This window comes from Siphateles boraxobius, unplaced genomic scaffold (genome assembly GCF_051911475.1).
Source record: "Siphateles boraxobius isolate OS27281-9 unplaced genomic scaffold, OSU_SipBor_1 25, whole genome shotgun sequence".
NCBI lineage: Eukaryota > Metazoa > Chordata > Actinopteri > Cypriniformes > Leuciscidae > Siphateles > Siphateles boraxobius.
The window spans coordinates 26,924,350-26,950,494 of record NW_027508866.1 but is presented as its reverse complement, the minus strand read 5'-3'; the positions used below and the strand labels follow the sequence as shown (position 1 = coordinate 26,950,494).

General features: G+C 38.1%; 2 protein-coding genes across 2 annotated transcripts in view; both read left to right on the top strand.

Moving 5' to 3' along the window:
- The window catches only part of slc27a6 (solute carrier family 27 member 6), a 34,049-nt gene extending 29,072 nt beyond the window's left edge, over positions 1-4,977 (top strand). Inside the window, exons 7-10 of the mRNA XM_077243426.1 lie at positions 1,564-1,762; positions 1,870-1,967; positions 2,309-2,439; positions 3,885-4,977. Coding sequence (XP_077099541.1) covers positions 1,564-1,762; positions 1,870-1,967; positions 2,309-2,439; positions 3,885-4,061 — 605 coding nt within the window. The 3' untranslated portion in view covers positions 4,062-4,977. The remainder of the gene's footprint in view (positions 1-1,563; positions 1,763-1,869; positions 1,968-2,308; positions 2,440-3,884) is intronic.
- Positions 4,978-6,033: 1,056 nt separating this feature from the next.
- Positions 6,034-26,145, top strand: part of isoc1 (isochorismatase domain containing 1) — a 32,492-nt gene continuing 12,380 nt past the window's right edge. Inside the window, exon 1 of the mRNA XM_077243428.1 lies at positions 6,034-6,398. Within this exon, the coding sequence (XP_077099543.1) occupies positions 6,126-6,398 (273 nt within the window). The 5' untranslated portion in view covers positions 6,034-6,125. The remainder of the gene's footprint in view (positions 6,399-26,145) is intronic.

Genomic DNA, 26,145 nt, shown 5'->3' with positions numbered 1-26,145 from the left:
AAATAAAGATTAGTTTGAAAGAAAGAAAGATTAGTTCGAAAGAAAGAAAGAATAAACAAAGAAAGATTAGCTTGAAAGATAGATTAGTTAGAAAGAAAGATAGATTAGTTAGAAAGAAATATTATTTAGAAAGAAAGAAAGATATATTAGTTAGAAAGAAAGAAAGATAGATTAGTCAGAAGGAAAGATTAGTTAGAAAGAAAGAAAGATTAATTAGAAAGAAAAAGATTAATTGGAAAGAAAGAAAGAAAGATAATTCAGAAAGATAGAAAGATATATATCGTCGCTGCCCGATGAAACTCACGTATGTCGAGAACGGTTACTTTTCAGGAAGTGAAAAAAACACTGTAATTTCAAAAGCAGTTGAACGTAGCGTTGCATACTTGGTATGGCATCTTTAAATGTAACCATATTCTTGCCAGTGTAATGATATAATCCACATTTGACCAAAATCGAGTTTAAATGGACATACGTGCATATTTTACAGTAACGGTGGTCGATACGCGTTCTCACGATCATTAATTAGAATGACCAAGTCGCGTTTCATATTGACAGATTAATAGGCTACGCTCAGTTTATTAAATAGCCTACGTCTCAGTTTATTAAATGTCTCTTGCAAACTATGAAGGGACAATGAATCAATACACTGACATGGCAATGCTAGACTGATACTTTGTTTGCACAGTCCAACCGTAATTTTGTGAATATATAATCAACTTGTGAACAGTTGTCAAAAACAAACGTTTGCTGATACTTTACCTCACAGTGTTATTCGGCTATCCAATGCTGAGCTTCCAGAGACGCTTAAGATGAAACTTCACGAGACCGGCGAGATGCCTCCACAGGGTGGGAGATACGCGGCGTGATTGACAGCTTTGACACCAAATGGATATACGTGAAAATAAGATGACATCATTTCACAACTTTTCATTGGTCATTTAGATAATGTGAAGCATACTGTATACGGAAATGAACCTGGACATTCTATCCGTTGAAAAATCTCAAAATCGGCAAAATGGACCTGCACGGTTTTCATCGGACCGCGACGATGTATAATATATTTAGTAACAGATAGATAGTTTGACAGATAGTTTGATAGATAGATAGATAGATAGATAGATAGATAGATAGATAGATAGATAGATAAGTTCATTAGTACATATAGAATGGTAGTTTAATTGAGTCTAGGGCTTCAGGGAGTTTAGATTTGAGTTTATTTGTTGTGCACTACTGGGCCACCGTAGTCTTGGCTCAATTTGAACTGTTGCAATAAAAGTCAATGGGATTTTTAATATTAATTTTTAAGAAATCTGAAAGTCAAATCAGTTTGAAAAGATATAGCAACTCAAATCAGAACAGTCTGAAGGTCTGACCCGAGTTTGGTGGTCGTAGCTTTAACGGTCTAGGAGGAGATACAGTCTAAAATTTGGCTCAGAAGAAGAAGAAGAATAAGTTTAAGTACAATATCAGTAAGTTGGCTTTTCCAAGCCAACTTAATAAACACACGATGACTTCAATTGTTGCTGTTTTCTGCTAATGTGGTGTCTGTATGTTGATGATCAGGTGAGACGGGGCTGCTGCTGTCGAAGATCTGCAGTCAGAGTCCGTTCTTCGGATATGCTGGGAACAAACAGCTGACAGAGAAAAAGATCCTGCGAAATGTGTTTGTCAAGGGAGACGCTTACTTCAACACTGGAGACCTGATGGCTGAGGATGAGGACAACTTCATCTGCTTCAAAGACAGAGTGGGAGACACTTTCAGGTACAGAGGAGCGCACAACCCCGAAGGCCTGTCGTCACAATGATGAAATATTTGTGATCAAGCATGTATGCATATGTGCAAATTTTGCACGCTGCTGCTGTTTGCAGATGGAAGGGTGAAAATGTGGCGACCACTGAGGTGACAGAGATACTGGGACTAGTAGATTTTATTCAGGAAGTCAATGTGTATGGAGTCCAAGTGCCAGGTACTGTAGACTTCACATGAGCCAAATACCCTTATTTTAGCTATTACATGTTTAATATACTGGACTACTATAGCTCTTTTGTAAAAATGCTTTGTATGATTGGGGAAAAAAAACACTCTTTTGGAATCAATATATAAATATTGAAAGTACATTTTTTTAACTATATCACTCTGCCATACTGATACATTTGAATGTTAATGTCTGTTAGATTGTTTGTTTATTATTTTTTACAAGATTTGAGACTGTTTAATCTTGCCATGAAATCATAGTAGCATCTTCTTATGACTGGCCGATGAAAGAGTAAACCGGAAGATAAAAAGCATCTGGGTTTCTGTGTGCAGGAAATGAGGGCCGTGCTGGAATGGCTGCAGTGATTGTGAGGCCCGAGTGCACGTTTGATGGAAAGAAACTGTTCAATATTGTCCTCAAAGAGCTGCCATCATATGCTAGACCTCTCTTCATTCGACTGCAGGTACAAAACAAACACTAACGTGTGTGTGTGTGTGTGTGTGTGTGTGTGTGTGTGTGTGTGTGTGTGTGTGTGTGTGTGTGTGTGTGTGTGTGTGTGTGTGTGTGTGTGTGTGTGTGAGAGTGTGTGTGAGAGTGTGTGTGAGAGTGTGTGTGAGAGTGTGTGTGAGAGTGTGTGTGAGAGTGTGTGTGAGAGTGTGTGAGAGTGTGTGTGAGAGTGTGTGTGTGAGTGTGAGTGTGAGTGTGAGTGTGAGTGTGAGTGTGAGTGTGTGAAAGTGAAAGTGAAAATGCAGAAAGTTTTGTGTGATGGGTAGGTTTAGGGGTAGGGTTAGTATAAGGGTAACCCTAACAAAACATAGTACTTTTGCTAGTTTGACGACAGGAAAAATGGTTGGCGCGTCCAGCGTATGGTCTAAAAGGGTTGTCCGTATTCTCTTAATGAGTTATGGGTGTGTTTTGGGCGTAACGTGCGAAAAACAATCAGATTGTATTTTTCTACAATCAGATCCCATTCCTTTTAAAAGCTAGTTGCGCTCGCGCCCTGGCGGGTATGTGTGAGAATGACTGTGCGAGTCTGACTGTGTGAGTCTGACTGTGTGAGTGCGTGTGTGACTGTGAATCAAGTCACCTTCATTTATATAGCACTTTTAACAATATAGATTGGGCAACCACCCAGTAGAGCATTACAATAATCTAGCATTGATGTCATGAACACATGAACTAACTGTTCCCCATTTGTCATTGAGAGCATATTATGTAATTTAGATATATTTTTAAGATGGAAGAATGCGGTTTTACAGATACTAGACACGTGACTGTCAAATGACCAACCTATAGGCACATATTGCTAATGCAACAAAATAACAAAAAAATACTGCACCATTGACTTTAGATCAGGTTTCAGTTGGTCAATGGCTCAGTCTATTTCAGTTGCCTCAAAATAGCAACGCTCCAACAATGCGCCTGAACACATACCACGTTCTCAGACCAGCAACTCCTGGGCGCAAATGCATTAGCTGTGGCGCAGGACGTGAAAAGAAAAACTGCGTCAGGCTGGCTAGCAAAAAACACTTGCTATAACTGTGTGAGTTTGACTGTGATAATCAGTGTCATCATATTTTTGTAAAGTATGTTTATTCAAATATAATAAAAAACACTGACAAAATAAAATGAAGGTAGATTTGAAGGGAAAAGATGATGTTTTCTTACACCTATAGACTAGTATACTGAACTGTTAAAATCTCAGAAAATGTAGTTTTAGAGTTTCATGACCCTTTAATACCAGGTGGAAAAAGGGCCTTTTAGACATCTAGATCAGGACTTCTGGACTTTCTCAAGTGCCCAATCAGTTTCATTCTGTAGCTGCAGTTCATCACAATCATGTCCACCCTCTGCCTTCAGGGCTGAGGCTTTCTCATGCTCAGTGTGTCATGTGGTTTGCGTCTGTAGGAGTCTATGGAGATGACCAGCACGTTCAAGCAGCAGAAGTTCGGTCTGGTGGAGAGCGGCTTCAACCCGTCCTGCATCAGCGACCCGCTCTTCTTCTTGGACTACACAGAGAAGAGCTACATTCCCCTGACCAGCTCTGTCTATGATAGTATATTAAACTCTCAGAAGAAAGTCTAGCGCGAGCCCTTGACAGCACCACGATACCTTAGAGAAGTGATTTAGCTGTGCTGACGCTGAGGGACTCGCCGGCTCTTTTGTAGCGCTGTATATTTGATCAGCTTCCGTAGTGAATTATTGATCAGAGCTGCAGACCGTGTCATTCAGTGAATGTAGAGTTAGTAGATATATAAGAGGGTAATGATGATATGCTCTGAGTGGACATGAGCGAACAGTTGTGTGTTTGCTGATTTCGACACAGGAAGTGCACAAAGACCTTGAGACGTGGAACAGGCCATCTGGCTAATATAGTATAGTGAATGTGTGTGGGTGTGAAGGAAAAGCTTTTATATTTGGTGACTGGAAAGATTATGTTCAAAACAGACACTTTCACATATTGCTTTAGTGTGTGTCATATGAGCACATCAAGCTTTAACGTCCTACAATGCAACTCAATCCCAGTGAAATTTAAATGGTTATAGTTGAATTTAAAGTAAATTATGTGAAAAGGAATTCCAAATCAAATTCAGCACTTATAATCGTGTACGGTCTTCCTGCTGACATCAGTCTTGAGTGGCTGTGAGTTTTATTTTAATAAAACCGGCCATCTTTGTATATGTTGATGTGTAATGTTATAATTATGTGTAATACATACACATGCACTGTGAATACTTCAAATACACAGACTAAGTCTGAATGTGACTTGAACTGGAAATTTTGTTGTTTGTTTTTTTGCTAGAGTTCTGAGCATCATAGAAAGTGAAGATTTTCTTCTTTTTGGTTGATTATTTTGTTTTAGTCTTGTTAAACAGGGCACTTGAAACATTTGAGATTCACTGTGAATTTTATTTAAAACTATTTTTTCTTATTTGCAATGATGTCACTCAGTTTTATTAACCTAATTATGCATAATAAATAACAATTTTGTTTACATGCATTCATGTTTTCACTGTATTGTGAAAAGCATGTCAAAAAACCAATGCAAGAAAAAGACAGCAAAACATCACTCATTTCAAACGTGAAACAGTTCTTTATCAAGAGAAAAGTAGTAGCCTACTGAATTTGAAGTCAGAGTCCTTCAACACATGCTACCTCTTCAATAGACTGACTGGAAACAATCAATTCCTGTTCTTTCATCTTTGTGAAGCTTATTTTCACAGCGGTGTAAATCATCTATGAGCTGTTTTGTAATGATGCCATGATACTGAGAAGGAAAGCCATGTCAGGACTATATTGTCACTTCACATTTCACTTCATAATACAATGGATAATGAATTATACGTTTTTATCAATTGGGGCCCCATTTCATCATTCGGAGAGAGACTATTGAGGCACTTTGTGATCATGAATATCTGGCATTCAAACTATGCTTTTACTTTGAGACTGCAGGTTCACTGCAGATTTAAGAGAAAATATTCAGAAATGGTGTGTTGACTGATGAATTTGCACATGGTTTGTCTTAAAGCATATTCAAAACACCACGTAGGCATATAAACAGTATTAAAAGCTTGCTTTTCACCACTGAGGGTCTTTAATTTTTCCAGTCTAGGTTTTACACTCTCTGAAGATAATTATAACACACTCTGAGGACTTTTTGGGGGATGACGACAAGTTTGATAAATGCTAAATTTAATTAAAGGTCAAGCAGGAATGATTGTTTCCGAGGGTGATTTTAAATAGATTTCGTTTCATAGCAGGGAGATTTTGAGTCATTTTAACGAATCGCTTCTTTCGAACTGTTCGTTTCAATGATTTGTTAAAAACGTTAGATTGATTTCAGCCATCACTGAACGTTAATGCACCTTGTTTGGACTTCTAACACGATGCTACCACCACATAGGTTTGCACCACGGATTTACTGTGCCAATTCCCATGTGTTCAATTCACAAACTGAAAAATACAGAGGAATGGAGCAGACACAAGCAGATATTGTCTTTGCATTTTTTTTATATCCAATTATGCCAAACAAACGCATTTAAATTTTAAAACCTACACAAGACCGGTTCACAACTTTATGAGCTCGGTTCTTATGAATCGGTTCTTAAGAACAATTCATTTGTGAGTCGGACATCACTCCTGATTCATATGATCATGGCGGACACACACAGCAACAATAACACGCAGGTCCCGGTGTTATTCTCCTTCTCGGTGTACTCTCGTCCCTCGTCTGTGCCCGTGGGTTCAGGATATGAAGTGCTCATCCAGAAGTTTCTGTCCATCTACGGGCGTCAGATCGATGTTCATCGTAAACTGGTGCTTCAGTATTTCTCGGAGGAATGGGGCCAGTACATTGATTTACCGAAGGGATTCGTGGTCTCAGAGAGATGTCGTCTGAGATTAGTACCTCTGCAGATGGATGTAAGCTCATATTTCACACAAGACCTGTATGAATAATATCCCTTTATTATGTGACGTGTTGTTCTGTGAAAAATTAATATCGACATGTAACGTTAACGTTAGCGCGTATGGGCGGAAATTATTCAGTTTGTCAAACTTTGTTGGATAGCTTGACGTTTAAACAAAACACTTTCATTTTTCTCATGATATCGTGTGGCTGTTGCATCATGCATTTGTTTATTATATTAGACACAACCATGCATCCATGTCTAATGTGAACTTATTGTTGGCTAGTAAAATTAAAGTAATGTTCAGAAAACACGAGTGATGTGAAATTCAGGTGATATAATCGTTATGTGCATGGATGGATATTATATAAGTTGGCTTTTCTCGTATAGACTGAGATCTGTCGTTTGTATATGTGTTGTTTCAATGATAAACACTGACCGTGTTTACAGTCTCGAAACACAAAGCGAACTGAAGCTCTTTCCTGGGACCCAGGAATAGTCTTGTGTTCCCTGGAGTAGTATACTAGAGAAGAACAAGAGGCGAAACTCAATAGAACGTTCCATTGCAACACCAACGCGCAATCGGCAGCGCTACGCTTCCGACATTTTGGGGTGAAAGCGACTCGGCAGTCCATAGTGTTGATGTGTCGTTCGCGAACGAGCCGCTCTAAAAGTAGTGATGTGTCGTTCATGAACGATTCGTTCATTTTGAACGAATCTTTATTATGACTCGGGACTGCCGAGTTGTCTCAGAGAGTGATTCGTTCATTTTGTGTCGACCGCGCATGCGCATTGCGCAGCATATGGGTTCTGAATCTGTACTGGAAACAGAAATGATTAGTTCATCTCTCTCGAGTCTTCGGTTTCGGGACGGGTCCGAGTCTTTCGTTCTTCCTGTCAGTCCATAGAGACTATGCTGTCAGTACCGGAAAGAGAATTGATTAGTTCATCTTTCGAGTCTCGAGTTCGGGTTCGGACTGGTCCGAGTCTTTCGTTCTTCCTGTCAGTCCAATAGAGGCTATGCTGTCAGTACCGGAAAGAGAAATGATTAGTTCATTTTTTTCGAGTCTTCGGGTTTGAGTCCTTCGTTCTTTTGTCACGTGACTTGTCACCGTATTGAATAGCCTACTAATTTACAACCTTTTACAAACAAGTATAGTTAAGGTATTAAATATAATAGTACTTAATTAATGTATAATATATAATAAAACATACCACAGATGCACAAGAAACATTTAGAAAAGAGAAGGACAGGGACAATATAAGATGGAACTTTTATTTTACAGATAATGTTTTGCACATATTTTGTATTTTAATTCCTAAATATAAAACAATATACATTCAGACGCAGTCAATAATACGAATATAATGTTGTATTTGATGCGAGATACCAGCGGTCACGTGACAAAAGAACGAAGGATTTAAAACCCGAACTCGAGACTCGAAGAAAATGAACTAATCATTTCTCTGTCCGGTACTGACAGCATAGCCTCTATGGACTGACATGAAGAACGAAAGTCTCGAACCCGAACTCGAGACTCGAGAGATGAACTAATCATTTCTCTTTCCGCTACTGACAGCATAGTCTCTATGGACTGACAGGAAGAACGAAAGACTCGAACCCGAACTCGAGACTCGAGAGATGAACTAATCATTTCTCTTTCCGGTACTGACAGCATAGTCTCTATGGACTGACAGGAAGAACGAAAGACTCGGAGCCGGTCGAACCCGAACTCGAGACTCGAAAGATGAACTAATCATTTCTATTTCCGGCCCTGCTGCATCACACACGGCACGGTCGGCCCAGCAGACAGATCCGAGTCAGACACTGGCGAGTCGACAGCTAATGTCTCGAGACACGAGAGGAAAACTAACCTGATAAATATGAAGTTGCAAAGGAAAGAACATCTCGGATCAGGAGGTGAGGTGAACTAACAGAATCAGACTGCAATAGCCTGAACTTAAGACCCAACAACTAATCAATTAATAAAACATTTCGGTTTCTTATAATTTGGCTTTGGCTGCATTACCCTATAGTTTATTTTTATTCTTTTTACAAATGTAATCAACATTTTCGTAAGTACTAGATGTGTTGGGATATTTAACATGCCATTTTAATTATATTATGCTGAAATGAACGAAATGAACGAAATGACTCGAAAAAAGATTCGTTCTTTTTTCTGAACGAGACTCAAAGATCCGAGTCAGTAAAATGATCCGAACTTCCCACTACTATCTAAAAGCCGATTCTTTGAAAAGAGCCGGACTTCCCATCACTATCCACTTGCTTTTTGCTGTCGCTATGGCAATATCAGCTGCTTTTAAATTTTTTTTTTAAAGTAACGTTACATTAAAGATCAAATCCAAACGGAATGATGACAAATACAGAATAACGTACAATGGCTAGACTAGTGATCATCAAATCCCTTTTAACAGTTTCTTTCACATACTTAGACAAGTTTTCTACTTTTTTCCCACAAAACCTTTCGTATTAGCATTACAAACACTGGATTAATACCAACATATAAAAGTAAAGGACATGCTATATCAGATAATTGGGAATGTTGGACAGTATTTATATATAACAGCAATAGAATAGCTTTACAGTCAACTTTTTTTTTGCAGTAGTACTATCTTATATTAATGAGCGTTAAAGCAATACTATGTAAACAAAAAAACACAGCCACTGTTCTATAAGATCATCATGTTTGTAGCATGATCCAGGGGATTACCCATACAGAAATGTAATATGTCAAAATAAGTAAATTACATATATAATGTCAGTCAGTGCCCATGTAGCCTATGTCTGCTGCCTATATGAGAATATATGCAAAATTCATATAAATACAACACATAGACATGAAACAATATAGCAAAAATGGCCGTTTTCATGTAAGTGCCATCCCAGACAGCAAAATGTATTTGGGCCAGATTTGGGCCAGGTCTTCATTAGCATTTGGCGCAGATCCGCTAAACGGACCTGGGCCGGGGTCATTCTTTCCAACGGCCCAATACCGGAACAGGTTGGAATTACGGATCAGAGACAGATCTGGGCCAGCACTGGCCCAGTACAGTTATTAATGCCATGACATGTGGTGCAGATCTGGCCCAGATCCGTGACTCATATTTTACATCTGGGGCTCATCTGGCCCTGGTCTGTGATTCATATTTAGGCTATCAGACAATTAAGGCACAAACACCCAGACAATTTGTAATTTTCAAAAAACTTTTTTTATTTTAATCACATTTATTGCTCATTAGTTGGGTGTGACCGGGCACGGTGGCCACCCCCACGGTCGCATGCCAGATTAAACCACCTGATGTTATACTGGTTTATCTCGGGGTCTGTGGCTTTGTCAGACATGCAATTCTTCCTCACTGCTCCAGTAAGACGTACAAAAAGGACAACAAAGCAAAGAAACAAAGAGTAAATATTAGATCCAATATTCAAAGATTCTTTATTACATGACATTATTGTACAATGCTTGCACAAATAAATAATAATAAATGTGACTAAAGTGGTGTAGAATGAGTAGTATTAAGGTAAAAGAGTATCAGCACTAAAGAGCACGTAGATGTGAATTTGAAAACTTGTACAATAAATATTCATACTTGTACGTGAACATTTACACTCACAGCCATTCACAGAAATATGACACGCACAAACTTGTAATATATATTTGCATTTAATCGCAGTACAACCTCAATTAGGCACTTGCAACTTCTCAAATCTGTCACTGCAATTTCAAATTTCGCGCCTTGAATTTTGCTACTCTTTCGTGCAAGTTGCAAAACTAACTTGTGCACTTGCAACTCAGTGTCAGTAAGAGAGAAAGGGGGACGCTCTGAAAAGCTAACATGACTTAATGCATTAGACTGATATTTAAAGAAATAAATGATATTATCAAACTCAGTAAACACCATACTAATAATGCAATCAACAGAAAAGCCCATGAGCACAGAATATGACTAAATATGACCAAATTTGTGTTCAGAGCAAATAAACCTGCTGCCTGTGTTTTATTAATAATTTATAACGAATCGTGTTTTATTTTTTATAACTGTTGGTCCATTAAGCCTCATTAAGTGTTTTCTATGGGAGGGAGAAAACACCCCCCCCCCCCCTTCTCTCTCGCCGCTTGCGAAAAAAGAGTAGCAAAATTCAAGGCGCGAAGTTTGAAATTGAAATTGCAGTGACAGATTTGCAAGTTGCAAGTGCCTAATTGAGGTTGTACTGCGATTAAATGCAAATATATATTACAAGTTTGTGTCTGTCATTGTATTTCTGTGAATGGCATTTTACACATTTGTGACTGCTTGTCTGCAGCTTCAAATTCAAAATACAGGTTTGTGACTTTTGTCTGTGAGTGCAAATTTCAACATTCAACTTCAGATTTTAATTTGACAGGATTTCACATTGGAGCTGTGAGTGTAAATGTTCACGTACAAATATGAATATTTATTGTACAAGTTCTCAAATTCACATCTACGTGCTCTAGAGTGTTGATACTCTTTTACCTTCATAGAGTAGTGAGTGAATGAATGAGAGAGTGGTGATTAAGTAAAGTGAAAGGCATCTATACATAATACTTACGAGCCATAATAGCCTTGGTTGGTTATGATGTTTTTGGTATCTCTTCCACCAATGAAGGCCAGCATTCCCACCTGTGGAAACAAGAGACTAAATTAGTGAGAAGTAAAAGATTGATAAATGATAGAGAGGTATGGGCAACATATTCATAGACAGTATATTTTGATTTACAGGATAACAAAAGTAGATATCCATAAATCCCTCTGTAATTATTTCTCCATCTAATATGTGAACACAATGAAAAAATAATTTTGAACCTAATGATAGAAAATGTTTTTGCCTGCCGTGTCTAGATCGTCTTAAGAGGATTTAGCATTTCAAATTTATGCATTAAATTATTATTAGTATGACTGTATTATTATTATTGTTGTTGTTATTATTATTATTAGGGAAGGCCTACTTTTATTGTTAAATTGATAGGCTATTATTATTATTAATATGCCACGCAATAATTTAACTGCGCATCACCGCATAGACACGCTGGGAGGATAATAATATTATATAGGAGCTTGCTTGGGCTGAAAATTATCTAAAAACATTTAACGTTAGATCGATTATACAATGAATTATAGGCCTATAATTAAAGTTATTAACAGCCTATAAATAGTATGTCCGAACACTGCAATAATCAGTCATCAATGGAAATTAAAAACCGCTTAAGGCTATTTCACAAACAGCTTGTTTAACAAATTAATAAAAGAGGCACATCGCAGTGGCTTAGAAGACGTGGGTAACGTTAATATGGTTTATCCATTTTGCAACACGAACTGGAGGTAAGCAACAGTAATTTGCAGGTAGTTTGATAGCTAACATATCGACATATCACATATATGTCGCACTCTACAGCCGGTATAATACAGTGAGAATTGATATGATACTGACGTCGAACTAGTTTAATGTATTTGGACGTGGGAAGTCATTAATCTGTTATTGTTGCAGTTGCTAGCAGCGGTCACCCCTGGTAACGTTAGTGGGTAGGCTAACGTTATACGATTTTGCAGATAACACACAATGGACACGATATTCAGCAATTTTGGAGAATAATAAGCAAATATCACCCATTCAGCCTTAAAGCATATGTTCACATTAGTTGTGGATGTTTAAAATAACCTATAGCTACTACCAACCGCCTGCTACTACCCAGCTTATCTGACACGTCTCAGGTTGTAAGAATGTCAGTGTAAACGTTTGTAAACTTTTATTTTTAATATAATTATGTAACAGACTAATATGACATCAACACCAGTTTACTTTTATAATGTACTTACTATATTATACGTGTATAATGCACTTACCAATTAGCAGAGACGGTGCAGCCTGCACTCTTCCACTTTTGTCAGCGGGTTTATGTGGGCTGGCGCCCGCGCGTCCGGTCTGCGCAGCTCGCGCGGCTCCGGTCCACAACCGGCAGGCGGACTCAATTCAGTTGTGGCGCGTATGGTCTGCGCAGCTCGCACGGATCCGGTCCAAACCCGCCAGGCGGACTCAATTCAGTCGTGGCGCGTATGGTCTGCCCCGGATCGGCGCCGCACCCGCCGGACGGACTGTCACAGTCGAAGCTACAGACAAGTCTGGCGCAGAGTTGGTGCAGATCTGCATATTGAGTGCGACTGCTGCGCGAATCTACTGATTCGAAAACGGACCTGGCACAGATGTAAATGCTGTCTGGGATATTTTCCCATATATGCACATAAATGTTAAATATATGTAGCCTAAGACACATATATGTTGATATGCATATACTTATTTCAATGAATCAATATCGCATGTATGTTTTCATACATTTATTAAATATGTGGGAAACAAAAATTTATGTCACATATTTATGCTTAATGTTGTCTACATATGCGAGGAACCAATACTACACTGTAATATATGCAGATATATGGTATCATATGGATGAACTCAAATATTTTCTTCACATGTTTGGACACATAAGTGTTCATATATGTTTCAGGCATATATTGTGTTCTCAGATAAGTCAAATATATGTATATGTCATGCTATTTAAAATATAAGTAGGCCTACATATATGGCCATATATTACATTTTTGTATGGGTAAAACGTACAAAATATATTTCAGCCCTAGTGGAGTTTGTAACTAATAATATGAGTAAATCTGTAAAGTTGCATAAAATGCAAATATTCAATAAAGCAACCGTTATCTGTGCTGTTGTCCAGTGATCCAGTTGGAATTTTGACCCCAAAATGGCGCCCGCGCTACCGAAGCGCCACCTGGCTGTTACCAAAAAAGCATCAGAGTTTCGCCTCTTGTTCTCTTTGGTAGTATGAAGTCTCGGAGCCTGCAGCTACAGTCCCCCACCCCCACCCAGATTCCCGCATTCTCAGACCCCTCGTTTTTCGAGACAGCGCCTCCTATCAAATTGGATCGGATAAACATGTGAAGAACTTAGGCCAAACGTGAGTATCGTCAATTTTATTTAGCGAATCATACTCATTCGATTTCTTTTTTAATCAAACTACTTTATAGCTCATTGATACACCAACATATGAATAGTCCATTTAATATTTGTAAAGATAGTATGTAACAAAATTTGAGCCGTTATTGTATGTTTTTTCGCCTTTTCCCCCGAAAATATTTTGATAGCTAACGTTAGCCTTTAGCGTTAACCTATGACTTTTTGTAGACAAGCCATATAAAACGTATTAAAATGAATCAATATTAATTTAACTGTGATATGAAGTTGTTGCCAGCCATTTACAACTCATACAATTGCCTAATAATCAAATTTACAATGCCTTCACTATGTATGTATTAACCAGTCTATGGTCTTAACATGTGAGCTAGAATGTGTCATAGGTATGCTTGTAATTTGCATTTGCAAAAAAAAAATATATATATATATTATTACACAATATTTTTGACAATGGCATTCAGTGAAGTGGAGGAATTTGACAGAGCGATTGCAAAAAGAATGACAAAAGAAGGAACATTCGCTTACCAGAAAGTAATTATTTTACCTCATGCATTTACATTACATTTTACATTTATTCATTTAGCAGAAGCTTTTATCCAAAGCGACTTTTTTTATGCAATTGAAGACGAAAAGTAAAGATACTAACACAATTCTTTCTTCCTTGTTTCTTTGCTTTGTCCTGTTTACAGCAAGATGATGTTTAGGTGATCGTTAAAAAAAGTACAGAATTGTTTATTATTGGTGTTTTTTCTAGTCTTATTTGAGTTTTGCTTCGCATTCAAAATATCAAAAAACAGGTTCTGTAATGTTAGCATGGTATAATGTTAATTAGACCATTATAGGTTGAACTGAAATAAAAAATGGAATTTAAATAAAAAAATTGTAGCAATATATCATCACATAATATTTTTTAGAAGATAGTTCAATCTGTAATTGTATACCTTCCATCAGTAATTTTCTTTCAATTACACCCACGCTCAAAAAATAACTACTGGGTAATTTGTTAGTCAGAGAACACAACGAGTTTTTTTTGGCACATGCATTAAGCAGGGAACGAAAATATTTATTTGTTTAACTTAAGACTTAATAACTAGACCGAAATATTGCATCCTATTGTTTTCAATGGCATTTGGATAAGGGTGTTATACGATCTTCCGAACAGCAGGAGGCGCTGTCTCAAAAAACGAGGGGTCTGAGAATGCGGGATTCTGGGTGGGGGACTGTAACAGCTTCATAATATTGGTCCCCTGTAGTGGACACTATATTGTAGTGTATTTCTCTGACAGCACACATGCCACAGTTCTGAGTCTGTCCTGTAAAGAGCCGATCCAGGGCTTTTCAGAGACACCAACTGTTCAGGAGCTTTCACAAGGACAACAAATTCTGCTTGGCTTTAATATGCAAATTAGATACAGTTCATAGTTGCATTGTGTTGTAAAACACATGAATGGCCATTTTACCCAGATATTGCATAAAGTAAAATGGTTTATCAATTCATTCCATAATATATTTCATAACATAGTTGAGAATCATCATTATACAAAGTTTGGTTGAAAGAAAACCCTGAAAGCTAAAAATGTATTCGTGAATGGGGCATATGAATACAATATATTTTCAAATATCTCTCTCTATATATATATATCATTAATTTGATACATCCGGACGTTTTACTAAATCCTATTGAAAATAAGGGTTAAAGTCTAGATAGAGGGTTTAATCCTTATTCTCAATAGTAATAATGTGAGTCAGGGTATGTACATACTCACACAGTCTTGTCCTGGTTAGATGAATCTGAATGACCTTAAGATGAACTGGCCATGATCCCAGTGTTTCCCAATCATCCACAATGATCATCTTTGACGTATTACTGAAAAAAGTACTTTTTTCCATTATGCTAGCTAGCGATTTCATTGCTGTTGTTGTGGCAAAAATTCTGTTAAACATCATCACTGCGTAAGAGACACTCAGAGTCAAATTAATAAAAAGAAAAGTATTTATTCTTGCAAGAATAGGCCCAGTCTAGTACACAGAAGTTACGCTGTGCAAGAGAGTGACACCCAACAGGAAGATATGAGACAGCCTTTATACTGTTTTCAAGGTTCCTCCTCACCCGCTGTACCTTTCACCCACCCAGATAAGGTCCTTACTGCTGTTCAGTTTCTACTTAAAGACACAAACTGGTACTGAAATAAACTGGCCAAAACTGACCGTCCCTAAGGTCAGAGGTCCTGTCCCATATGTTCCTGAAAAGTCACGCACAAGCACGTACACACATATACTTTTATACATTGAATAGGTTCTTTCTCTTATGATACCTGTTTGGGATCAATGACTATTAAAATTTCTACAACAATTCCCCCCTTTTTATCATTCAGATTACCCAATCATAATAATAAAAATATTAGAACAAATTTTAAGTCATTTCATCACACTTATACTCTTCATCTCTGGTTTTCACATAACTGACCACTCTCTTAAACATTTGTGAAATAACATTTGGAAAAGTAAAAAGCCTAGGCTGTTTTTGTGGGGATAGTCCCTTCATTATTAGCAAGCAAGTAAAGACTTTATCTGCGGCCGGGCTGAATGAATAAGCACTGTTATTGCACTCCCGACCTAGGTCGGACCCTCAGTCACCTCAGTATAAACAAGAAATAGTGTATAGTTTAAGTAGGAAACACATCAATTTAACACCCTGGTTATCATTACACATCTGAAACCCACATGGCATATCAACAGGCTAAGAAATACGAAGAAATAAAAGTAGAATAAAATCCCTCATTTCGACCCCTCTCCTTGTACGTCATCACATAGCGGATAACCACAGCTTTTAACCTTCTGTTCATATCAAAAACATTCATAGAAAGAAAGAAAAAGAAAAGGAAACATACTCTTTAACACATGTCACAGTAGCTCCCACTACTTGTATCATCATATTTTGTTCATCCAATTGAACAGACTCCCAGCTTTAACCAGTCTCTGTACTGAGCTGGAGACACATTATAATGCATGGTAAACATAACAATATTGATAATCCTATCGCTGAAATTGGTAGTACAGTACCCCCAACCCCCCAAAGATTAACCAATCTTATCCATTTACCATCAGTCCACGCCTCCATTTTCCTAACCATATTTTCTTAACTTTTAACACCATATTTAATAAAATCTATCCTGAAAAGGTTATATATTTTTTTATCCATTCTTTTAACCAATGTAGTTGTTCAAAATTAACTCTAATATTTCAAATACGGACCATCTTTTAGCTTATTACCATACATATTCTCCCATGATCGGCCTTTCTTACCCTTAATGGAAAGCCTAATCATCAAGTTTCTTCAATAATAATCCCTATAATTTACCTGAAATATTTTCTAATGAATCCTTAACCAATCAAATCATTTGTTCTAAGCCCTATTTTGATTCAATCAAATAAAATCATCAAAATCATCACAAAAACAGATTCTTTTGCTAAACTCAAACCATTAGTTGGTGCATCTTCCTCCAGGTGTGTTGGTCATCTCGTTTGCCCCATGGACATTCCGTCTTCACCAGGGTGACTCTTTGCGAGTCGTTGCCGTAGTCTTTCCCTCGCCGGTGAGGGAGGCTGTTACTAGCACGAGCCTTTGACCCCTCACGTTGTCCTCATATTTGATTGTTGAGGCCTGTCGGTGTAGTCTAAGGTGAGAGGCTTCGACCCAGGTGTCCCACTCTCCAACCATTTTCTGATCATTACCAGATTTGCCCCTTAGATCACGATGCACCCCTACTGGAGTGAACCATCTCCTGCTTTGACCTGTGAATGGAGACCTTAAGTATTTTGTTAGTGACCGCTTGTCTTGCCGCTCGTCCCCTTTGGTGTGACCTGTGGAATCAACAACCTGAAACATTATCTCCGGATAATTTCTTGCTCACTTAATAGCACTCGGGGTCCTTTTACCCTGAAAAACACTCAACCCACTTTGCTCATGTCCACAACACAATATGTATACATTTGGAACAGAATTAGTTCTGTTTTCTGCAATCCTTCCTGACATTCTGCAAAAGGAAAATCTTAAGTTATGCGCTGCGCAGGTGTGGCCTTGTTTCTTTCTGCCACAATAACAATCTAGGCCAGGATAGTTAGTCAAATTCATCCATAACCATTATTTTATTGGGCACATTCTGCCCTGCATCAAAAGTCTGCATGCTCTGTAAAGAAAAACAAATGTCGAGGTTATTTTCAGATAGTAAAGTACACGTAGTTTCTTTTGTCTGCTGTGCTGCCACGGCCTTCGCTGCTGCATCTGCCCTGGCGTTTCCTGTTGAAACAGTCCTGCAATTTTGTTATCAGTGTGTGCGGCACATTTACAGACAGCAATTTTGTTAGGGAGAAGAATCGCTTCTTGCCAGGCTTTTACCCTATTAAGCCCCTTGTCCTCCCAACATATACCGTCCCTTAATAAACCAAATTTTGTCAATTGTTATCAAAATTGTTACCAATTGTTACCATCCCCCTTTTGATGCAATGATTCAACTCTTGCATCAATCTAACATAATGGTGTTTGGGTAAAGTTTGCCATCATCACTAACCCAAACGTTGTCCTTCAGACAAATTTCCTTCAGACATCTTTCTCTGCCTCTTGAAACAAAAATATTACTTAAAGCCACAAACACATCTTCTTATCAGAGTATTTGGAGGGCAACGGCCCTCAGTCTTACAGTGTATCCTGCTTTTCAGGCCTGTTGTTTGGTCTCTTAATCCCATCATCTACAAACATTGTTTCTGAAAATTCTGTTTCAATTGTTTCTGTCAGGTCAGGTCGTGCTGTACAGACTTTGTCAATGTCAGTCAAACAACATTTTCCCCCTTTTGTTCACAATATTCATAAATGTGAAGGACTCTCTGGATAATTTGATATTGACTAATGCCTGGCTCACACTACAGGAGTTTTAGGCCGATTTATGCCCGATTTCCCCCTCCCGAGAATCGGAGAAAATATCTTGTCGAGGACCTCGATCGGTTCCGATGTTCGGCGCAGATTATCTGGTAATGTGAGGCGTTCACAGATCGAATCTTGCACCTCCCGATCTGCTCTCACACAAATCGGGGTCGCCCCGATCATATCAAACATGTTTGATATTTATCGGGATGAGCAAGATTGTGATTACGTCAGTATTGTCACAATAGCCAATAAGAAACAAGTAGGGCTGTCGTGGTGAAGGAATGAGGTAATTTTGAGTGACTCATCAGCGTGATATGCACATACATAGACTGTAAAAAAGGATATGCGGTATTACCTTTATTTATTATCTTTATTTATTTATTTATTGCTAAATAAAAGTGTTACACTGTTGTCGGCAGGCACGAAGACTAGTACATGTTCAGTAATGAAACCGAAACAAAAGAAAGTGGAGTAAACAGAAGATACAGTGTCAAAATAAGGGTCCACATAGTATAACAGAACATAAACCTGACACAAGCTTGTTAGATCATTGTTATATAACAGTTAGTTCCGATCCTGTAATCTCACCAAACGAGAGGCGTTCTGCTGATATTTCACCAGTATCGTCATTGCTCGTCTCTGCGTGTTATAGACACTCAGTCCAGTTACACAATTAGGCCACTAGGTGGCGGCAAGATACTGCCTTTGAGTGAGTCATAACAAGAAATTCGGATTCATTCTAATATATAAGTAATGAAACAAGCTGTTAATTATTTTAACATTTAATTTTAACTTTGAGCTCCACTTTATAAGGCTCAGCTGCCCATTCCGGCGCATGGGCAAGGCAACGCTGAAGCTGACAAGTCACCTCATAGAGATGACGCCATTCATTAGAAATATCCTTAAATGTTAAAAGGATGATTTTTTTTTTTTAAAGATTTCGCTTTCCTTGGTCACGGCATATTTTTCAAATATGACTTGATCTGAAGGACAGATATTTAGTTTACATCCACTTTTCCGCTTACGATCTGTTGCGTGAAATCACGTGATCATGGTGGAATCATATCTGGCATGATAATCTTATTAACATTTTGTAGTGTGTGATGCGCCATGATTTTCAAATCTTGTAGTGTGAGCATGTTTAAGATTTGAGGGAAGAAAATCTGCAAAGATTCTCCTTAAGTGTGTGGTGCAAGCAGATTTCAAAATCGGTTAGGATTTTAAAACTCCTGTAGTGTGAGCCAGGCATTAGCCAATATGTCACTTTGTTATTGCCTGCAAATCTATAACATTTTAGTTTATCTCAACCCATGATGGACAGCGCTCTACAACTTCACAAGTCCAATTTACATAAATGCTTTTAATCCATAGATTGATTCATAATTACCAGTAGCAGACAGAGCTGGATGACTAATCCATTTAAAGCTCGTCCCATTTTCTGCATCATCTTGTCATCAGATTGACTCAAAACTATTAGCTTCCTTAAAACTTGTCATTTGCCTTAACCCATCTGTAATGATAAAACCCTCATTCTAGAGGTTAATGACACAATATACTAGTGTTGTCAAAAATATCGATATTTCGATAAATATCGATACTGAAATATCTGAACGGTACCAATACTAATTTCCCGAAGTATCGATACACCAATACTAGCCGAGCAGTCACTTTCACTTCTCTCCAAAGGCGCGTTGACAAACACCACACGTGACGCACTCGTCTCATTCGCTCTGGTTAAATAGCAAAAGTGAATGGAAAGATGGTGAGTGAGCCGTCCCCGCGACCGGCTTTGGTTGATTGATAAAGAACACCGCGAGCGGGCATGTCGGAGTCGGAGAATGTCGTGGACAGGACACGCGCTACACACCGCGAGCGGGCATGTCGGAGAATAGCGCGGACACGCGCTTCACACTGCGAGCGGGCTGCGGGCACCCAAAAGATTGTTTGACTATCAATATCCCTCTCATCACTCATTTTGTAAAATTATTTTATAGATGAAAACATTTAAGGAATTGGCTCCAGGGGTACCATTTAGCAAGCATATGCTCAGCATCAGGGGTGTTTGTTTTTTGGACAGACCTGCACCACTGCTAAAAACATCCTAAAACACTGTAACTCTTCTCATTTTAACTTTTCTGAAACATTAACCAAGATGGCCTAGTATTGTTGTTGATATGAGTCTGTGTTTCGTTTTTTCACTGTAATTCTTAAAGTTAACATAATCTGACTGAGGAATCGTAGACAAGTAAATATTGTAACTGTGGTCAGATGTAAATTAACTTGTGTCTGTTTAACTTTATTCAAAAATTATTATTTAATTCTGCAATTTGCCTTCATTAGCGATTATCATCAATTTGATTACACATATACTAATTAAACTAAACTGAGCTAGACAATGGCATCTCTGAATTCAATAACGAAATGCCTTTAACTGAAAATTGAATGTTTAACCTTATTATTATACATTACTGACACTCTATCCTCCAATTTGATACAGTTAAGTGCTTCGACACAATCTGTATTATTAAAAGCAATATATAAATAAAGGTAACTTGACTAGATGCTGATCCAGTGAGCATTGTTTCCGCGTGTGATGCACACACGTTTGCGTTTAAATCTGTTCATCAAATTAAGTTAATGTATTAACCAGCATTTATCACCGATGACCAATGCATTTGTTACAGTATATTTTAATCTTTGATAACAGTAGGTAATAAAAACACAACGGATCATGTTAGCTCTGGTCCAATGAAAAAATATTAACAGATAGAACTCAGGACATTTTTGTTCATGTAAAATATACCTCATTGTCATGTTCTAGACTTGTAATATTTAGCTTTAAATAAAAAAAAGACCCCCTTAATATTGTGGCAGTTTTTTTCTCTGTGGTATCGAAAATGGTATCGAATATCGATATTTTTCAAGGTATCGTATCGAAGTTAGAAATTCTATTATTGTGACAACACTACAATATACACACTATTCAGACACAGTATTCGTACCCCAAACTAACACATACAAGACATAGAGTGCAGTCACCATCACACACACACATATTAGACACATATTTTAACTGTTCATCTTCAATGTTCGCTTTTCATTATATCATCTCTAAAAAGATTTAAATTTTAAGTAAGATTTTAAACTTCACATTTTACTGTAGCTTTTACCTAATTTTACATGGTCTCTTAACCAGTTTCAAAGCATGTCTGTTCATTATTCATTTGATCTTAGAAAAGTCAGCTGGATTTTGGTTCATTATCACTATTTTGCTTCAGCTTGCTCTAGCAGGCCGATAACAGAAAGACAGACACAGTTACCATCCCTGCCTCCACTCAGACAGTCTCTCTCTCTCTAAACAAATTATCTTTTCAACAGCCTCCTAAGACTGTAATTTAGACAAAATGTAATATTAAAGTCATTACATTAACCTTTTACCATTCAGCTTTATTATCCAGACTTTTCTCAAATCTACAAAGCTGTCTTCATCTTTAGCCACCACCATGCCTAACGACCTTCAGGAGTTAAAACTATGTTATAAACATATTAGCCCAACATTAACTCTTCTATACATTTTACTTGCCCATATGGCAACCAACATCATGTCCCTCATATAATTAAGTTTTGTTACTGTCTCCGCAGCAAATAATGGCAATCACCTCATGGAATCAGCTGGCTCCTGAAAGCCCACTCCCATTATCTCTTTATCTCTAATTTTCTTCTCTTCAGGGTGTTGTCCCCTGGCATAGTTGCAGACACTTGTCACAATGAAAAACAAGCCATACAATCAATGCGGTTTCTGGTGAGTGGTATAGAGGAACTCACATTTCTCGGTCAGACTGCCGTAACATTAATTTTCACCTCACAGCCCATCTCACCTCTCAATGCTCTGCTGACCCCGGTGGCCTCCAGTAATCAGCGCTCAACTCTCATACCTTTCTCACAAATAACACCTCCATCCGGAGTTGCCCAATGTTCGTGACCCCCTGCGTTGGGCTGTCCCCTGGCCAGGAAGATCATCCCGTCATTGAGTAGCCACTCGTACACACGTACACACTGGTGACCGCTCTTTCCCAATACAATCAGTTTTCTTCAACAGAACTCAGCTGTTTTCTGGAGCTTAGGAAAGGCACGTTCAAGAGTCACCAGAGCCATTCCGATTGCCTCATGGAATCACAGGGAGACAGGTTAATAACAACAGTATTTAATCACTTAAATCCATTAACTATCTTAAAAGCAGCAACCTAGCTACTTAGACTATACTCAGTGAATTTAGATCACAACCGTACATTCAGTGTACTTCATCTGTAGCCGGAGCCATCGGTCCTGAATGGTGGAGACTAAATGAGACAAAGTTGTTACTGGTCCTAAAATACGCTAATCAAAATGTCACCTCTATCGTTTAAGGTCTGTATTATTATTTTAAAGACTTCTTTAAAGTCATTCAGGTTTACATTTAAAACATTTACAAATAGCCCTCTGAACGGCAATTGTTTCTTTAAACATCTCTGTGTCTATGATTCTCAACTGAAACACTGTGCTTTACTTATTATCACAGATGTCAGCTTTTAGCTGACTCATTGAATTAGAGAGACTCTGAGACATTCGGACTGGTACACTGCTCTCTCATATACTTCTAACATCAAACTTTTATCTACCATCTTTTAACTCTATCCCAGCTTAAGGCATCTTTGCCAGAAATTACATGTGTTTTTAAATAAACATAGTTTTACAGTTGTCTTTTGCCCACGTCAGGGAATCTAGACATTACAAATTTCCATTCAGATTGAGTCTCTGTCGCACTGGCTGTTTCAGCCACAGCACACATCAGATTTAGATAAGCGAACTGTTTCATTACAGCCAATAGCAGACTTATCTTTTGAAAGCAAAACATCAGCTTCTAGCTCTTTCATGGTCAACTTTTCAAGCTGTTTGTTTAATCAGATGCCTTTCAACACATTTTACATTTAGCAACCGTTAATTCAGTAGCCTACTACTTCTGCTTATTTGTTCTTACATAAAAATAATTATTCTAGTTCTCAATAACGTTTCACATTTCTCAATCTCAATTGCCATAGTTTAATATTTGACTTAAGTTTTCTCTTGGAGTTTATCAATCTCCAATTAGGATTTACTTTTTTGACGAGGCAAGCACTCTCTGCTTGTGATACTTTTGCAGTTATTGTAAATCATCTGTGAGATTAGTCTCTCTATGTACTCTAAAATCTTTTTTTTAAATGTTTAATTACAACACAATCATCCTGTTAGTTACTTTGATATATTTTGCAACTCACATTTGTTGGAGTCATTAATTTTACATCAACCTGTATTCATCAATTCACTTATAAAAATTACTATTAGAGATCTTTTCTTCAAAAGGATTCACTTTAAGAGTTCAATCCTTTGACCTTGTTTTTATCTCTTGTTCCTTCTCAGACGAAAATGTTAATATCATCATATTAAACACTGATCTACTTTCAAGCCCACATTAACACCAGAAATTTATATCACTTAATTACACTTTGTTTATTACACCTTCTCGGTGGGCATTTACAGTTACGTGTTAGATGGTCCTGCTGACCACAATTAAAACACTCTCTGTCATCTAGTGGGTTCATGTGTCAGCCTCAACTACAGCATCAGACACCTGTCCTTGACTATAGTTTGATCACTGTGAGCTTGCAAACGGCTTTCATCATTTGCAAACTTACTGCACACCCTTGAAGCAGTGTGTGTCCCATTCAGGAATATAAACAGAGCCACTGATTAAGCAGTTCTCTGTATTCTTTTACAGTCCACCAGTGGCGGATTTAATCACAATAGCCAAATCATAATCTTCATCATTATCATTGGCCGCACATTAATTTTAATAAGCTGCATCGAAATGCTCAAAATATTCTAAGTTGTTTTCACAAAGTTTTCGTATAACTTTAGTCATACTTGTCCAGGGAAATTATCCCCGACCCATAATTTCATTTATAAAACAGACAATATCTTTTGCTTCAATTACTTAATATCAACAAATATCCAACATTATACATTATTGATTTTCAGAATTTTTTGGTCAAAGTTGTCTTTACATTTTACTAATTTGGTATTATCATCAACAACCCTAATTACAGAACAAGTACATATCTAACATCCGGGAACCGGGCTGAATAAGCAAACCCTGTTGCTGTACCCCCAGCATAGCTGGACCCTAGGTTCAAAACACAATGGTTATCAAACTAAAACTAAACCTAATTTCAATCATTATTTTACCATTAAAATATAGAATTTTTCCCCATTTTGCTTAATGAAACATTCCTTATCTTTATATCACATTAATCCCCGTTAATCATACTCAATGCCTTATTTTTATTCTGAAACTCATTTTTCATACCATTTAAACAGTTAATTTGACTTCCATATTAACACCAGACAGAAGATTCACGTCACTAGATGGAAAGAAGCGTAAATGGATGGAGAAGCATAGGTTACTGTAAAGCTACGTCTTAGTTGGTGATTATCTTGGCGAAAGCCGAGTACAAATCAGCATGAAGTTTTAACATCTACTCTCGTGTAATGGAAATCATGAAGATCTGGATACGTCCAGTGACTGCGGTGAATAGTGCTGCTGGCAACAAGGGAAAGACCTTGTGACAGCCTGGAGAGACAGCTGACAGGAGGAAAGAGACCCCAATGGTGCTGGTAAGGGTTAGCTACCCTTGTCGGCAGTATCCAGCTCTGTGTTTACAGGATGCTGGAGACACCCGCCCAAGGCTTCTGAAAAATTAAAGAGGAAAATACCCCTAGAGTCTGCGAGAGCAGGGGCGGAAGATGACTCAATGGTGGACAACATGGTTAACGACTTTGGAATGGAAACGGATATGAGTATAGAGAGTACTTCACTAAAGACTAGTTCAGGTTCTGCAGTTAGCAAAGCCATTGAACTCCAAGCTTGTGTCTGTGGCTGGAGCAAGGCGACAACGGTCAGGGGTTTGAAGATTCATCAAGGGAAAATGAAATGCTTGAGGGAGAAGGGACAAGGGCCTCGCATTGATCAGTACTTCTTACGAAGTCAGTCAAGTCAGTCGAATGAAATCCAGCGACAGGAAGCAAACCACAGTTCGCAGGATATCAGCACCCCTGTCATAGAGGAGAGGAGGGTTTGCACAGTTAGTGATGAACACATTGATTCTTGTGAGCCCGGTCAGACTAACCAGCATAAGAGAGAAAAGAACCTCAACGGGCATAGGCCTGGAGTTAGATGGCCAAGAGCTTGTGAGAAAACTGCATGGGACACGGTAAACACAGATCTATGCTTTGCATTAGAAAGATTAACTGGTACAGTTGAAAAGAAGCTGGATAAATTTGGGGACATCATTTACGCATATGGAAGTGAGAGGTTTGGTGTGGAAAAAAGGAAGGAAAAAGTACAAACTACTCCTGGATTGTCTAGACGGCAGCAGAAAATTGAAGGGTTAGTTAGAGAAAGGAGACAGCTGAGGAAGCAATGGAAAAGAGCGGAACAAAGTCAGAATGAGGGACTCAATCTCTTACAAAGGGCCATAAAAGATAAGCTTGCAACATTACGCAGAGCTGAGCGCCTACGGAAACGCTACAAAAAGAAGGAGCGTGCGAGGGCTAATTTCTATAAAGATCCATTCAAATTCGCAAAGAAGTTATTCACCAGTGAGAAGAATGGCACTTTAAAAGCATCTAGGGTTGAGCTAGAGAGATATTTGGAGGAAACACATACAGATGCAAAAAGGCATAAGCCTATGTCTATTCCGTCGACATCCCACCTGTCAATCCACCAGAATA